At 44.8% G+C, this 17,900-nt stretch overlaps 1 protein-coding gene across 4 annotated transcripts in view; it reads right to left on the bottom strand.

Annotated features, from left to right (window-relative positions):
• calb2a (calbindin 2a) overlaps positions 1-17,900 on the bottom strand; it is a 93,212-nt gene that overhangs the window by 31,806 nt on the left and 43,506 nt on the right. For all 4 annotated transcript variants that reach the window (XM_048546626.2, XM_048546628.2, XM_048546627.2 and 1 more), the window contains exons 3-5: positions 14,316-14,384; positions 9,741-9,821; positions 7,708-7,764 (exon numbers count right to left, since the gene is read on the bottom strand). In XM_048546626.2, coding sequence (XP_048402583.1) covers positions 7,708-7,764; positions 9,741-9,821; positions 14,316-14,384 — 207 coding nt within the window. The remainder of the gene's footprint in view (positions 1-7,707; positions 7,765-9,740; positions 9,822-14,315; positions 14,385-17,900) is intronic.

Raw genomic sequence — 17,900 nt, 5'->3', positions numbered from 1 at the left:
GATCAATCTGGAAGACTGCAACCCCATTACCTTCATTCCCTGAGGGCTTACACTTTAAAAAGTGTTTCATTATAAGTGCTTTGGAATGTCCTGAGACCGTGATACAGGCAATGGAAAAACAGATGTGACATTCTGTTATTACTGAAACAGTCATTAAAAACGCTGTTGAGTTTCCAGTTGTCTGCCACTTCAACACAGCACCTGTGTTCCCACACCACCATTTCTGTCCCCGGCCTGCTGCAGTGCCCCAGTGAGGCTCAGTGCGATCTGGAGGAGGAACACCTCATCTTCCAGCTTGGTACCTTACAGCCTTCAGGACTCAACATTGAGTTTAACAATTTCAGAACGGGATCACTTTCCTCCATGTTGGTCATCCTTCCCCCATACCCCAGGTATTGTTTGAGTTGCTCCCTGCACAGTTGACACACTTACAGCCATCTGCACTTCTCGTTGGCATCCAATTTAGCATTTAGCTCTTTCTCAGCTTCTCGTCAGCTACCTCTTTCTTTCTCTTTCTCTCTATCACTTTCTCTCTTTGGGCTCCATCCCTAATTGCCCTGTTCCCTCCCCTGACCCCATCATCGGCATAAATACTACCCATCCCCCAGCTATCTTCAATTCTGACAAAGGACTCAAAACATTAACTGTTTTCTTTTTACAGATGCTGCCAGACCTTTCTCCAGCACGCTGTTTTTGTTTCAGACTTCCAGCATTCGCAATTCTTTGTGTTTACCTCAGTTCTAGAAGTTGGATAGTGGTAAAGGGAGGAAAACTGAAGGTTTTCTGCAATAGTTTTAAAGCTATAGGTTCATTCTCATTCAATATCCAAGTAGTCCTTGGTTAACAAGAGAGTTTTGTTTGTGGAAATCACTACTTTAAGTGAAACTACCTTATTCAAAATGCATACTCCTGCAGGAACTAATGTTCAGATTACCTTTCTCCAGGCCATCAAACAAATACACAATACGAGCACAAAGTCAATATAAGAACATTAGAATTGACATGAAATTATACAAAAAAGATACATTTCAATCTTCTGTGTCTCATACACAAGTTTGTTTATTTGGAGGTGGAAGGCTGTGGATCTTTAGCTGTGTCACCTGGAGATCTGGAATCTGAAGGCTGAGGATTGGGAAGGGGATTGCTCGGTGTCATTGCGAGTCAATTTGGCCTCAACTTGTAGGATCCCCACAGTGTGGAAGCAGGCCATTTGACCCAATAAGTCCACACCAGCCCTCCAAAGAGCATCCGACCCAGACCCATTCCCATCCCCCTACCCTATCCCTCCATTTCCCCATGGCTAATCCACCTAATTTACATATCCCTGGACACTACGGACAATTCAGCACAACTAACCCACCTAACCTGCACACCTTTGGACTGCGGGAGGAAACCCGAGCACCTGGTGGAAACCCATGCAGACACAGGGAGAATGTGCAAACTCCACACAGACAGTCGCCCGAGGCTGGAATTGAACCCGGGTCCCTGGCACTGTGAGACTGCAGTGCTAACCACTGAGCCACCGTGCCGCCCCAAAACTGAGGCAGGTAAGGGCTGAATGAATAGGAGTGTGCCCAGGAACACTGAGTTTCGGTGCACAATTCATTCGTCATGCTGCTGGGAACCAGGATTGCATTTATTTAAGCTTTTGTAGGACAGAAGTACTGGAGTACAGTGAAAAGTGTAGAATGTCGCCACACATGGCGCTGTCGTAGGTATGAAGGTACCTAGGTACAAAACTTAGAGAAGCAAAGTTAAACGTGTTACCATTGTGCTTAGTATAAGCTGAAAAATGAAGTTAATATTGCAGTCCTCCTGATATGAAGTGTTAAAATAGAATCAGGCCATCACTGATCAGGCTAGTGTTATTGGAATCATAGCGAATAAAGTTATGGGGAATCCATGTTAATCAAAGTGGTTAATCAATCCAGGAACAGCATCCTAGAATAAAAGTATACCTCATGCTTCACCCAGAGATGTTTTCTGAAGCTTTGGCACCTTTTCCTCTCTCGTGACAGTTGATGAGCTGGTGAGATGACTACTCACATTGATGCACAGATTCGTGGCAGATTCTTCAGCTGATCTTCCGATGTAATGTCAGAATGCCAGGGTTTAAAACTAACTTCTGTCTTTGCTTTTCAATCTCAGATCAATTTCAAACAGATCAGAACATGCAAGATAAGTGGTGCATTCACTTCAAAGTGACCCTGATCTTGAAGGGGCTTTCTAATGTGATGCTGTTCAGTTCTTTATTTAAAGTTACATTGTTGGCACACATTGTAATGTCCTTGTTCAGAGTTTAGTCAATTAATTCCCCAGCTCTTCGAGGACACGCTTGGATTCTGAAATGGTATGACTGACCTCTGTGTTTCATTTCTCTTTGCTGGCCAGTTAGAAATCAAACTGATGCTGAATTTGCCTTTTTTGAATGTAAAAAATATTATCGTACTATTTAGAAGGACAGCAACTGAGCTATTCCACTTAATCTGACTAACATACCCACAAGCTAACATGGATACAACAGATGATCTGCTCATTATCTCATTGTTGTATGTGAGAGCTGCTATGTTTCCCATTTTCCAACACTGACGATGCTGCAAAGGGTACGCCTTCTGTGAAATGTTCTGGGACTTTGTGGGGTTGTGAAAGGTGACATATAAATGCAGTTTTTTTCAGATTTTCTACATTTAATTCTTGCTGTAGTTTGTCCTTTCATAAAGTGGCCAGAATGACTGAATCTCACCCAAGTGATAGTTCCACCTGTGCATTTCAATGTCCTGTGATGATGAAATGAGCAGGTTCATGGGTTAGCATCAACTTGCACTTTAAGCTTCGGTTTATTATCACATCCAACAGTCTGACATTTTCAACTAGCATCATGGCTCAGTCAACCATTTCATCCTCAAAAAGGGGCAAGTGTTGCTGCCCCTCTGTTTTTGAACCTATGGCAGTTGGCATGAATTCCTCATTGTCAGATTTAGAGTCATAGAGTCATAAAGCATGGAAGCAGGCCCTTCGCCCCCAACTAGTCCATGCTGACCAGGTTTCCCAAACTGCATTACTCACATTTGCCTGTGTTTGGCCCATATCTCTCTAAACCTTCCCTGTTCATGTACCTGTCCAAAGTTAGTTATTGTACCTGTGTCTACCACTTCCTCTAGCAGCTCATTCCACACACACGCCACCCTCATTGTGAAAAAGCTTGTCCCCTTAGGTCCCTTTTAGACCTACCCCCTCTCACCTTAAACCTATATCCTCTAGTTTTGGACTCCCCTACGCTGGGGAGAATACTATGGCTATTCACCTTATCTATGCCCCTCCTGATTTTATAAACCTCTGTAAGGTCACCCTTCAGCCTCCTATACTCCAGGAAAACAAGTCCCACCTTATCCAGCCTTTCCTTATAACTCAAACCCTCCAGCCTGAGTAACATCCTTCATCCATTTTACCTGTACCCTTTCCCATTTAATAACATGCCTCCTATAGCAGGGCAACCAGAATTGTGCACAGTGTGTACGCGAGAGGCTGTGTGAGTGTTTATTGGGGGAGGGGGGGGGGTGGTGTTTGTGTGTTGGGAACATGTAAATATGTGAGACAACCTGCGTGTGAGAGTTTGTGTACTTGCGTGACTCTGTGCATGTGTGAAAGAGGGATTGCGTCACTTTTGAGAGCGAAGGATACGGAAGAGAGAGAATGTGCGGAAATAAATAGTGACATCTGGAGAAATGTCCACATCACAGACAAGGAGGTGTTGCTCGCCTTAAAACATATGAAAGGTGGATAAATCCCTGGGACCTGATTAGGTACATTCTACAACTCTGTGGGAAGCTAGGGAAGTGATTGCCGGGCCCTTGCTAAGATAGTTGTATCATTAATAGCCACAGGTGACATGCTGGAAGACTGGACATTGGCTAGTGTGGAGCCACTTTTGAGGAAGGTGGTAATGAAAAGCCAAGGAACTATAGACCCATGAGTCTGACATCAGTGGCAGGTAAATTGTTTGAGGGAATCCTGAGGGACAGGAATTACATGTATTTGAAAAGGCAAGGATTGATTAGGGATAGTCAACATAGCTTCGTGCATGGAAAAATCATGTCTCACTAACTGGGCTGAGTTTTTTGAAGAAATAAAGAGAATTGATGATGGCAGAGCAGTGAACGTGATCTATCTGGATTTCAGTAGGGTGTTCAACAAGATTCTTCATTGTAGACTGGTTTGCAAGGTCAGATCACATGGAATACAGGGAGAACTAGCCACTTGGATACAGAACTGAGTCAGAGGTAGAAAACAGAGGAGAATGGTGGAGGGTTGCTTTTCACGCTGGAGGCCTGTGACCAATGGTATGCTGAAAGGATCAGTGCTGGTTTAACTGCCTTTCATCATTTATATGAATGATTTGGATGTGAAAATAGGAAGTATGATTAGTAAGTTTGCAGATGACAGCAAAATTGGTGGTGTAGTGGACAGCAAAGAAGTACAGAGTACAATGGGATCTTGATGAGATGGGCCAATGGGCCGAGCAGTGGCAGATGGAGTTTAATTGAGATAAATGTGAGGTGCTACGCTTTGGAAAGGCAAATCAGGGCAGGACTTATACACTTAATGGTAAGGTCCTGGGGAATGTTGCTGAACAGAGACCTTGGAGTCCATGTCCATAGTTCCTTGAAAGTGGATTTGCAGGTAGACAAGTTAGTGAAGGCAGCATTTGATATGCTTGCCTATATTGGTCAGTGCATTGAGTATAGGAGTTGGGAGGTCATGTTGCAGCTATACAGGACATTGGTTCGGCCACTTTTGGAATCCTGCGTGCACTTCTGGTCTCCCGCTTAAAGGAAGGATGTTGTGAAACTTGAAAAGGTTCAGAAAAGAATTATAATGATGTTGCCAGGGTATTGGACGGTGTTAGCTACAGTAAGAGGCTGAATAGGCTGGGCTATTTTCCCTGGACCATCAGAGGGTGAGGGGTGACCTTACAGAAGTTTATGAAATAATGAGTGGTGCAGATAGGGTAAATATACAAGGCCTTTTGCCAGGGTTGGGGGTGTCTAAAACTAGAGGGCATAGGTTTAAAGTGATGGAGGAAAGATTTAAAGGGATGAACGGGATAACTTCTTCAAGTGGACAGTGGTGTGTATATGACATGAGCTGCCAGTGGAAGTGTTGGAGGCTGGTACAATTACAACATTTAAAAGGCATCTGGCTAGGTATATGAATAGGAAGGGTTTACAGGGATAGAGGCAAATGGGACTAGATTTACTTGGGATGTCTGGTCAGCATGGACATATTGGACTGTAGGGTCTGTTTGTATATCTCCATAATATTTTCAACGTGAGCAAATGTGAGGTTTTGCACTTTGGTAAAAAGAATACAGGCATGGTCTATTTTCTAAGCAGTGAGAAAATTTGCAAAGCAGAAGTACAAAGAGATCTGGGAGTGTTGGTCCAGGATTCTCTAAAGGTTAACTTGCAGGTAGAGTCCCTAGTTAAGAAAGTGAACGTAATGTTGTCGCTTATCTCAAGAGGGTTGGAATATAAAAGCAGCAATGTGCTTCTGAGGCTTTATAAAGCTCTATTTAGGCCCCATTTAGAATACTGTGTCCAATTTTGGGCCCCACACCTCAGGAAGGACATACTAGCCCTGCAGCGTGTCCAGCGGAGATTCACATGGATGATCCCTGAAATGCTAGGTTTAACGTATGATGAATGGCTAAGGATCCTGGGATTGTAATCATTAGAGTTTAGAAGGTTGAGGGGAGATCTAATAGAAACTTACAAGATAATGTATGGTTTAGAAAGGGTGGATGCTGGGAAGTTGTTTCCATTAGGCGGGGAGACTAGGACCCGTGGGCACAGCCTTAAAATTAGAGGAGGTAAATTTAAAACTGAAATGAGACGACATTTCTTCAGCCAGAGAGGGGTGGGCTTGTGGAATTCATTGCCATGGAGTGCAGTGGAGGCCGGGACATTGGATGCCTTCAAGGCAGAGATCGACAAATTCTTGATCTCACAAGGAATCAAGGGCTACAGGGAGAGAGCAGGGAAGTGGAGTTGAAATGGCGGAGTGGACTCGATGGGCCAAATGGCCTTACTTCCACTTCTATGTCTTATGGTCTTATGGACTGTGTGTGTGTGTGTGTGTGTGTGTGTGTGTGTGTGTGTGACAGAGAGAGAAAGAAAGTGTGCATATGAGAGAGTATGCGTATCTGAGAGTGAGTGTTTGTGCAAGAGTGGGTGAGGGAGTGCGCGTGTGCAGCACCCTGAGCATGTGTATGCGAGAGTGAGAATGTGCAAGTGTTTTTGTGTGTATGTGTGAGACAGAGTGTGCAAGATGGATTGCTGATTATGGAAGGGAAATGCTCACTATCCAACATATCAGCGAGAAATATATTGTCCCACTCATAAACTAATCACACCAACAGTTTTTGCAACCAAACGTCCAGTCTCTGAAATCATTCAGGCACCAGTTAGATATTGCTTCAACATGGCATCAAAGCGTTTGTAATCCTAAATAAGAGCACTTTTCTTCCCAAAGATCCACTGCTAAAAAACAATCCAATCTGAAAACTTGTGGGAGCACTTTCATAATTTGAATGTACATCAGCTCATTGCAATTTTGAGGTTGAACTGTCTTCAAAGAATCTCCTGTTTCAGAGGTAGGGACACTACTTCTGCACCACAAAAAGAGTCCCTCTCCTAAACATTAACTCGGGCCCTTGGATTACTAGTTCAGTGGCTTTATCATGACTCTACCGTGTCCAAATCTGACCAAGTAATCCAATCACAGATTATCTCACCAAACTATCCAATCAGAGACCACCTCACTAAAATCTCTCGCGATGTACTGATCAAGCTACCCAATCAGCTCACAGTTAGGTACTGATACGTCGTTACTTCTTCAACGTTGACACCTTCCTCACCTGATTAGGCCATCAAAAGGGGCCCGCAATTTAATCAATTTTACACGGTCTGATACTGAGCTTTCAAAAATGAACTGACTTCACTTTACTTCTGCAAATGTGTGCGGGCCGCACCCTGCTGCAGGTCTTCATTCTTGTTTCGAGTTTGCTAAGCCATTAGTGAGAGTCACGATTGGCTAACTCTGGGTATGGACGGCAGGTTAGACAACATCAATGTTGCAATTGTGTTTTTCTGATCATTTGACAGTTTCACAGCTGTCTTCTGTTAACAGTCCAGAGTATAAATAGATTTACCAGATGGAATTTCTACATTCTTGTAGTTTTTTGAACTGAAAATGAGTTGATTGCTGACTATTCTTTAATTGTGCACTGTGGCAGGGAAAAAAAATACCCATGGGTAGAATCCCAAGGAGAAAAACTAATTCATGTAATAATCAAACAGTGATGCCCTCTAAAATTGATGGAATGACAGTTAGGTTAGAAAATGAGATGGTGATTAGTACGATACCAACTACCACCCAGGGGGTTGAAAGTGAAAACCTACAGCTTTGAACCTGGAACATTGTGAGATATGCCTGGGACATGAAAGGGTGTGGCAGAGAAACACGTCATTATTTCCCTACTAACAAATACTCTTTAATCTTTCTGGTGATTGAATAAGACTGAACGTCTGAATAGGGAAAATGTTATAGATTTCTATATTAAGCTGTGTATGAATTAAGATATATTTAGTAATTGGGCATTTACTGCATTGGTACATTTTAAAAACATAGGTAAAAAATTGGAGGTACCTTCAGTTCATTTGCTTCGATGTATCCACTACAGTCTGCATCGTATTTCCTCCAAGTCTGTAAAACAAAAGGACAGTTTACGATAATTGAACAACAGAATACTTAACTACAGAATCGTGGAATATTGCAGCAAAAATAAACATTGTTTAGGTTCATCATTTGGATGTTGATGGCTCTCTGTCCACATGAGTATCCAGTGTTAATGAGGAGCATTTTGCATAGGTCTGGATAATCCAGACTTATTTTAAAAATTTAGCAATTTATATCTTTTCTTGATGCCGTTCAGAGGGCAGTTAAGGGTTAACCAAATTGTGGGTCTGTACACCAGACCAGGTAAGTACGACAGATTTCCTTCTCTAAGGGACACTTGTGAAAATGTTGGGCAGCTAGTTCAATGGTCGTTAAAGAGCTGTTATTAATTTAAATGCACCAACTTGAAGAGTGGGATTTGAACTCATATCTCCACAATCATTAGCCAAGCTGTTACTGACGGCAATATGACCACTGTTGCTGTATCCGAGACACAGAGGGAAACAGCTAAGAAAATGAGATCAGAATCAGAACTCAGACGGAGATGTTCCCACAGCTCTCAGCATGAATTGCTAGATTGGGGATGATGGATTAGGCTTTCCACCAGCTGCAAGACTGAGGCAGAGTCCTGGGCTCCAGCTGAATTCTGGCTGGGCTGGACGTTGATTTGATCATTAAAGATATACGAGGTTCCAAATTGGAGTCTGATCTCAGTGTGAGCACAAAAGCAGGACTCTAGTTGCAGGCTTGTATCTGCATTGCTTGAATGTGGAAAGTCGAAAGGTGTAACACTGAGGGTAAATTGACAAACTTGTGAGGATGAAGGAAGCCATTTAAATGGCTTGGACGTCAGTGCAGAAATGACAGTAAATACCACAATAAAAAGAATAAGCCTGAAAGTCATGTGATTCCATGGGCCAAGGAGATGGTTAAAAAAGCCCCATCCAATGGACTATCCAGTCAATGATTAAAGAGTCAATATCTTAATACTTCTTAAAGTGCAGGCAGATCATTGTGCTGGAATATTATTGTCCCTTCCACCAGAGGCCGCCAGTGCTCTTTCTGTTTGACAAGTGAGACCATTTTAGCTCATCCTTCTGAAAAACACCTCCAATCTGTTCATCGGTATCTGACTGTAGAGTGTGAATTCAAATGTTTTACCTCCACAGTCCAGCCCAGGAGCCTGCTCGAAGCATTCAGCATTATATACGTGAAGGACTACTTTCCTAAATCGAGTCTTTACCAGATGCATCAGGTACTCTAACCCGAGGTTACTGACGTCTGTGCAGTTTCCACTTGTTGCAGCATGCCATTTAGCAACTAACGTTTCCAGGGGAACTCTGTCACAAAAGTGTTAGCTGTAGATTTGGACAGGCGCAGTTGGCAGAAGCAACAATTTCTCCTAAAGTGAGATCTAGTCATACAGGGAGAACTTAAAGCCATAGACTCCCTGCAGTGCAGGAAGAGGCCATTTGGGCCATCAGGTGTAACTGACTCTATGAAGAGCATTCCAACCAGACGCAACCCTATAAGGCCCACGTCCTACCATGGCCAATCCATTTAAACTGGACACTACAGGCAATTCAGCATGACCGGTCCACCTAATCTGCACATCTCTGGACTGTGGGAAGAAACCAGAGCACCCGGAGGAAACCCACACAGACACGGGGAGAATGTTCACAGTTAAGGTAAATTACAAAACAGGCGTGAGTGGGGACAGCTTTTCTGTCTGGACCCGCTGCCTCCAACAGCTTTGCATGCAATGTCCCAATATGAATCACTAACACTCAATATCACAGTTAGGTTTGGGGCCTGTGTTTGTTCTGGGCCCCAAGAAGAAACACCTGAGGGAGATGAAAAGTCACCGTGCAACATCCGTTCCCCATCACATTTGCAAGGTGACCCTGGGCAGGAGGGAATTTTTTCCATGCATAACGTGTTTAAATTGGAAGGCAGTGTAGTCCACCTTCCAGCCTCACATCACCCAGCCTCATTCCCCATACCTCCATAAACTCCACACTGGACCGTACGCACTGTCGGAAACATAAGAGGAAGTTCTCTTCTGTTGGAAGTATCTGAGCCAGCTGCAAGAGAATAGTTGAGTGTTGTTACTTCCCTCTGGTCTCTACTTCCCACAGAACTCTTCCCCCAACTCCCCCACCATCCCCCCCTCCCACCACAGCCCCGCTCCCCACCTCCCTCTCCCACTGCCAGCACAGGTTCCAGAGCTCTGACCTCGCAGTGACTACCGCCATCAATGTAACTCCCTGGCTGGTCCTGGAGAGATACCCAGGAAAGGCTGGCGTGAAGGAGATTCTGTGGGAATGAGAGAGACTCGCGGTTGGTGTGTTGCCTCCCAGGTGCCAGGGTCCGTGATGTCTCAGATCGTGTTTTCGGAATCCTTAAGGGGGAGGGGGAACAGCCCCAAGTCGTGGTCCACATACACACCAAAGACATAGGTAGGAAAAGGGATGGAGATGTGAGGCAGAAATTCAAGGAGCTAGGGTGGAAGCTTAGAGCTAGAACAAACAGAGTTGTTGTCTCTGGTTTGTTACCCATGCCACGTGCTAGCGAGGCGAGGAATAGGGAGAAAGAACAGTTGACCACATGGCTACAGGGATGGTGCAGGAGGGAGGGATTCAGCCACCTGGATAATTGGCCCTCATTCTGGGGCAGGTGGGACCTCTACAAATGGGACAGTCTACACCTGAACCCGGGGGGGGGAGGGCGGTACCAATATCCTGGGGGGGGGGGGAGATTTGCCAATGCTCTTCGGGAGGGTTTAAACTAACTCAGCAGGGGGATGGGAGCCTGAATTGTAGCTCCAGTGTACAGGAGGTTGAGAGTAGTGATGTCATGAATAAGGTTTCAAGGTCGCAGGAGTGTACCGGCAGGCAGGAAGGTGGTTTGAAGTCTGTCTACTTCAAACACCAGGCGCATCCGGAAGAAAGTGGGTGAACTTGCAGTATGGGTTGGCACCTGGAACTTCGATGTTGTGGCCATTTCGGAGACATGGATAGAGCTGGGACAGTGACGGTTGTTGTAGGTTCTGGAGTTTAGATGTTTCAGTAAGATCAGGGAAGGTGGCAAAACAGGGAGAGGTGTGGCATTGTTAGTTAAGGGCAGTATTACGGTGGCAGAAAGGACGTTTGATGAGGACTCGAATACTGAGGTAGTGTGGGCTGAGGTTACAAACAGGAAAGGAGAGGTCAACCTGTTGGGAGTTTTCTATTGGCCTCTGAAAAGTTCCAGAGATGTAGAGGAAAGGATTGCAAAGGTGATTCTGGATAGGAGCAAAAGTAACAGGGTAGTTGTTATGGGGAACTTTAACTTTCCAAATATTGACTGGAAACGCTATAGTTTGAGTACTTTAGGTGGATCAATTTCTGTCCAATGTGTGCAGGAGGGTTTCCTGACACAGTACATAGATAGGCCAACAAGAGGTGAGGCCGCATTGGATTTGGTACTGGGTAATGAACCAGGCCAGGTGTTAGATTTGGAGGTAGGTGAGCACTTGTGATAGTGACCACAATTCAGTTGCGTTTACTTTAGCGATGGAAAGGGCCAGGTATACACCACAGGACAAGAGTTATAGCTGGGGGAAAGGCAATTATGAGGCGATTTGGCAAGATTTAGGATGCATAGGATGGGGAAGGAAACTGCAGGGGCTGGGCACAATTGAAATGTGGAGCTTGTTCAAGGAACAGCTACTGTGTGTCCTCGGTAAGTATGTACCTGTCGGGCAGGGAGGAAGTGGTCGGGCAATGGAACCATGGTTTACTAAAGAAGTTGAATCTCTTGTCAAGAGGACGGAGGCTTATGTAAAGGTGAGGCATGAAGGCTCAGTTAGGGCGCTTGAGAGTTACAAGTTAGCTAGGAAGGATCTAAACAGAGAGCTAAGAAGAGCCAGGAGGGGACATGAGACGGCTTTGGCAGGTAGGATCAAGGAAAACCCTAAAGCTTTCTATAGGTATGTCAGGAACAAAAGAATGACTACAGTAAGATTAGGGCCAGTCAAGGACAGTAGTGGGAAGTTGTGCATGGAGTCCGACGAGATAGGAGAGGCGCTAAATGAATATTTTTCATCAGTATTCACATAGGAAAAAGACAGTGTTGTCGAGGGGAGTACTGAGATACAGGCTATTAGACTAGATGGGATAAAGGTTCATAAGGAGGAGGTGTTAGCAATTCTGGAAAGTGTGAAAATAGATAAGTCCCCTGGGGCGGATGGGATTTATCCTAGGATTCTCTGGGAAGCTAGGGAGGAGATTGCAGAGTCTTTGGCATTGACGTTTATGTCATCATCGTCTACAGGAATAGTGCCAGAAGCCTGGAGCATAGCAAATGTGGTTCCCCTGTTCAAGAAGGGGAGTAGAGACAATCCTGGTAATTATAGACAAGTGAGCCTTACCTCAGTTGTGGGTAAAGTGTTGGAAAGGATTATAAGAGATAGGATTTATAATCATCTAGAAAGGAATAATTTGACTAGGGATAGTCAACACAGTTTTGTGAAGGGTAGGTCGTGCCTCACAAACCTTGTTGAGTTCTTTGAGAAGGTGACCAAACAGGTAGATGAGGGTAAAGCGGTTGGTGTGGTGTATATGGATTTCAGTAAAGTGTTTGATAAGGTTCCCCACGGTAGGCTATTGGAGAAAATATGGAGGCATAAGATTGAGGGTGATTTGGCGGTTTCGATCAGAAATTGGCTAGCTGTAAGAAGACAGAGGGTGGTGGTTGATGGGAAATGTTCATCCTAGAGTTTACTTACCCGTGGTGTACCGCAAGGGTCGGTGTTGGGTCCACTGCTGTTTGTCATTTTTATAAATGACCTGGATGAGGGCGTAGAAGGATGGGTTTAGTAAATTTGCAGACGACACTAAGGTCGGTGGAGTTGTGGATAGTGACGAAGGATGCGCTAGGTTGCAGGGAGACATAGATAAGCTGCAGAGCTGGGCTGAGAGGTGGCAAATGGCGTTTAATGTGGAAAAGTGTGAGGTGATTCACTTTGGAAGGAGTAACAGGAATACAGAGTACTGGGCTAATGGTAAGATTCTTGGTGGTGTGGATGAGCTGAGAGATCTCGGTGTCCATGTACGTAGATCCCTGAAAGTTGCCACCCAGGTTCATAGAATCGTTGAGACAGTATGTTAGGTTTTATTGGTAGAGGGATTGAATTTCAGAGCCATGAGGTCATGTCCCAGCTGTACAAACTCTGGTGCGGCCGCACTTGGAGTATTGTGTACAGTTCTGGTTGCCGCATTATGGGAAGGATGTGGAAGCATTGGAAAGGGTGCAGAGGAGATTTACTAGGATGTTGCCTGGTACGGAGGGAAGGTCTTATGAGGAAAGGCTGAGGGACTTGTGGCTATTTTCGTTAGAGAGAAGAAGGTTAAGAAATGACTTAATAGAGACATACAAGATGAGCAGAGGATTAGATAGGGTGAACAGCGAGAGCCTTTTTCCTCGGAAGGTAATGGCTAGCATGAGAGGACATAGCTTTAAATTGAGGGGTGATAGATATAGGACAGATGTCAGAGGTAGGTTCTTTACCCAGAGAGTAGTAGGGGCGTGGAATGCTTTGCCTGCATCAGTAGTAGACTTGCCAAGTTTAAGGACATTTAAATGGTCATTGATTAGATTAGATTAGATTCCCTACAGTGTGGAAACAGGCCCTTTGACCCAACAAGCCCACACTGCCCCTTGAAGCATCCCACCCAGACCCATCCCCCTATAACCCACACACCCCAGAACACTACAGGCAATTTAGCATGGCCAATCCACCTAGTCTGTACACCTTTGGACTGTGGGAGGAAACCGGAGCACCCAGAGGAAACCCACGCAGACACGGGGAGAATGTGCAAACTCCATACAGACAGTCACCCGAGGCTGGAATTGAACCTGGGTCCCTGGACCTGTGAGGCTGTAGTGCTAACCACTGAGCCACTGTGCTGCCCCGGATAAACATAGGGATGATAATGGAATAGAGTAGGTTAGATGGGCTTGAGATTAGTTTCACAGGTCAGCGCAACATCAAGGGCCGAAGGGCCTGTACTGCGCTGTAATGTTCTATGTTTGGTGGCTGCAAATCATTCAGACCAACCTGGTCACGGTTCAGCCAATGTGAGCCTATGCCACTGCTGTGAGACAGAGCTCAATTATATTGCCCACCCAGGCCCCCTGTAGCATATTTAAAATATCAAAACTTTTTCTGTACATTTTCTCCTGCGGATTCAAACCTTGTCGTCTTGGGCTGTTTGACTACGGGGTTGCGGGAGGGTGGGGGGGTTGGGGGCAGCGAAAAATCACAGTTACACCCAATTCCAGCCCTAGGCAAGATTTCACTGCTCCCATCCGAGACAGGCTCCCCCTCCGAAAGGCTCTGAGGCCAATTCCTCAGGATTAGACCAGCCGGCTGAGTACAGATTGAAAATGAAGGTGAGAGCCTTCCATAATGAAATACCGTATCACCAGAATGGCAAAGGTGTTCCCACAGTCGGGCAGCACTTGTACTGTCACTCACTCGGAGCAGCAGGAAGGCAGCTGCTAAGAATGTAACTCAATGACAAAGACACACTTACCTCTGCAATCTCAATCCTGCCATCTGCATTCTTGTCATATTTTTCCATAAATTCTTTCATCTGTATCTCCTAATTTTGCAAAACAGAACAAACGCACTCAATAGGTTTTAAAATCACGGTGAATGGAAAAGGTGTCCCAAATTCAAATGGCCCCCTAAAAAGACGGGCTGCAGAGATATCATGGGCATTACCCACAATCTTTCAAAATCCCTCAGACTCTGGAAGGGTCCCTGTGGTTTGGCAACTGGCTGATATAACCCATTCATTCAAGGAAGGGGGGAGACGGAAGCCAGTTGGCCAAACATCCAGCAGGGAGGAATTGTTGGAAACCATTATGGGGGAGGCTATAGTAGGATACCTAGAGAATCACACACAAAAATAGACACCTATTGTGGGGGGGATGGGTGTTAAATAGTGGGAGGCATAGCGTTAGATTATAGTGGGATACGGATGGGTTGAACGGTGGCAAATGTAATTCAATCTGGATAAGGGCAAGGTAATATACTTGGGCAGGAAACACTAGGCAAAGGATCAATACAAAATGAACAGTAGTACCCTGGGAAGCCCCATGGATCAGAGGGACCTTGCAGTGCATGTCTACAAATCCCTTAAGGTATCAGGACAGGTGGATAATGTGTTTGAGAAAACATATGGTATACTTGCCTTTATCAGCCAAGGCATAGAGTTTAAGAGCAGGGAGGCTTGACAGGGACAGTATAAAACATTGGTTAGGCCACAGCTATGGTATTGTGTGCAGTTCTGGAATCCACATTATAGCAGGGATGTGATAGCACTGGAGAGAGTGCAGTGGAGATTTACCAGGATATTGCCTGGGCTGGGGAGTTTCAGCTATGAAGAGAGATTGGACGGATTAGAACAGAGGAGGTGCAGAGTTACATGATTGAGGCGTATAAAATTCTGAGGGGCATAGACAGGATAGACAGGAAGAAACCCTTCCCCTTGATGGTCGGATCATTGATTTACTGTAAGGGGCAGAAGGTTTTGAGGTGAATCCTTTTCACCCAGAGGGTGGCGGGAACCTGGAATTCTCTATGTGTAAGGATGGGTAGAGGCAGAAACCCTCATAACATTTCAAAAGAACTGATAATAATGGCGATCTTGACTTTAAACACAGATAAATGCATTCCCAAGTTCTCCCATGGTCTTGATGGAAAAATATTATGATAAATGTTTCTCCCTATTATTCACAGCACATGAAATGCAATTATTGCCCATTTCTTTATTGAACACAATCTCTGGCAAACTATATTGATGGTGTGTCCATGCCTGACAATTTGTAACACTGAAATGACTTTGATGAACTCCCTGATGAATTTCAAGTTGATGTGCAGTTGGTATCATTAATATCTCACTGAAAATGAGCAAGTAAATGATGACAAGGAAATATCGAATGCTGTTTAAACTACTGGTGTAGTACAGGATCATTAGGTACACAGTCCGAGTATCCTTATTTAACTGGGTACATTTTCCATCCTGTCTTTGTCCTTCTAGGATTTTTTGTAGTTTCCTTTCCATAGTAGGCTAATATCTTCTGACTTGAGAAGTACTGACTTTAAGCCCTTGTTTGAAGTTTAAATCTGCTTCACGTCCTGTGCTTACTAGTATTGTCGACACTGCGTCTCCAGCTATTTGGTACTTTCTGCGAGACTCAATCCCATTGAATTCTGGGGAGTATCTTGGCCTTTTCTTTCACATTCAGAAGAGTGGCCAAGGATTTATGGCTATTATTTACCTTGATTGTGCGCCCATTATATAGTTTGTAAATTTCTTTCATGCTCATGTGATTGCTAAAGCCTCTATTTTCAATAGTGGCATACTGTTAATCCATCCCAATAAATGATCCAGAAGCAGAGTAGGTCTACACTTTTCATCCCTCTGCACCTGAACAAGTACTCCTGTTGAAGATATCATTTTAGTCAATAGGTGAAGATCACTGGCAATTTCTGAGGAAATCAGGAGTTAGAGTCGTAGAGTCATACAGCACAGGAACAGACCCTTCGTTTCAACTAGTCCATGCTGACCATGTTCCCAACTATAACTAGTCCCACCTGTCTGGATTTGGCTCATATCCTTCCAAACCTTTTCTATTCATGTACTTATACAAATTTCTTTTAAATGTTGTAACTGCACTTGCAGTCCTCTGGCAGTTCATTCCACACACCAACAAATTCGTGTTAAAATAAAAGTTGCCCCTGATGTACTTGAAAATCTTTCTCCTGTCACCTTAAAAATATGCTCCTAGTTTGAACTCCCCTACCTTGGATAAAACATCTTTGCTATTCACCTTATCTACGGCCTCATGATCTTATAAGATTCTATGGGGCCACCGCTTAACGTCCTACACTCCAGTGAAAAGTGCCCCAGCCTACCCAGCCTCTCCTTACAACTCAGACCCTCCAGTCCCGGCAACATTCCCAACCCTCTGCAGTTTAAGAATATCCTTCCTATAACAGGGCGACCGGAACTTCACACAGCAGACTCCAGAAGGGACCTCACTAACATTCAACGTACAACCTCAACATAATGTCCTGACTCCTATACTGACAGGTCTGAACAATGCATGCAAGCATGTTAAATGTCTTCTTAACTACCCTGTCTACCCATGACGCAAATTTCAAAGAATTATGTACCTGAACAGCCAGGTCTCTCGTTTCTACAACACTACCTAGGGCCCAGCCTTCAATTGTACGAGTCCTGCCCCTGTTTGTTTTACCAAATTGCAATACCTCGCATTTATCCAGATTAAACTCCATTTGCTACTCTTCAGTCCATAGATCAAGATCTCTTTGTAACCTTGCATAACCTTCTTCACTGCTGACTATACTGCCGATTTTGATGTCATCCTCAAACTATGGTACTATCTGCAAGAGCCTTTTATCTACAGCTTGGTGCACAAGCACAATCCCTTTAGATCAGGGGGAGGCACAGTGGCTCAGTGGTTAGCACGGCTGCCCCTCAGCGCTAGGGGACCCAGGTTTGCTTCCAGGCTCGGGCGACTGTGGTGTTTGCACATTCTCCCCGTGTCTGCGTGGGTTTCCGCCGGGTAGTCTGGTTTTCTCTCACAGTCCAAAGATGTGCAGCTTAGGTGGATTGGCTGTGCTAAGTTGCCCATAGTGTCCAGGGATGTGCAGGCTAGGTGGGTTGGCCATGGGAAATGCAGGGTTACAGGGATAGGTAGGAGGGGTGGGTTTGCGTGGGATGCTCTTTGGAGGGTCAGTGTGGACTCAATGGGCTGAATGGCTTGCTTCCACACCATAGGGATTCTATGATTCAATCTTATTAGGGTTCCTATTCCCGATGCAGACACTCGGGCCTAGCCATGGCCTGGAGTCTCGAGCAGACTGCAAGTCTCGCATCAAATGTTTTAAAACAGTGAACCAGCTTTCAGCGGAAGTTTATTAAAGCAGGAGGGAATCATGTAAAACTAAAGCAGATTCAAGAGGTTAAGGCACTACAAGACCAGATACTGGGTGTCAAGCTGGAAGTACAAGGGCACACAGTAAACTTTGATACTGGGACCAGAGCTGATCATCTGCTAAAAAAATTAAATTGCAGCCATCCTTC

Source organism: Stegostoma tigrinum, chromosome 16 (genome assembly GCF_030684315.1).
Source record: "Stegostoma tigrinum isolate sSteTig4 chromosome 16, sSteTig4.hap1, whole genome shotgun sequence".
NCBI lineage: Eukaryota > Metazoa > Chordata > Chondrichthyes > Orectolobiformes > Stegostomatidae > Stegostoma > Stegostoma tigrinum.
The sequence above is the reverse complement of the archived record's forward strand: the minus strand, read 5'-3'. Positions and strand labels throughout refer to the sequence as shown.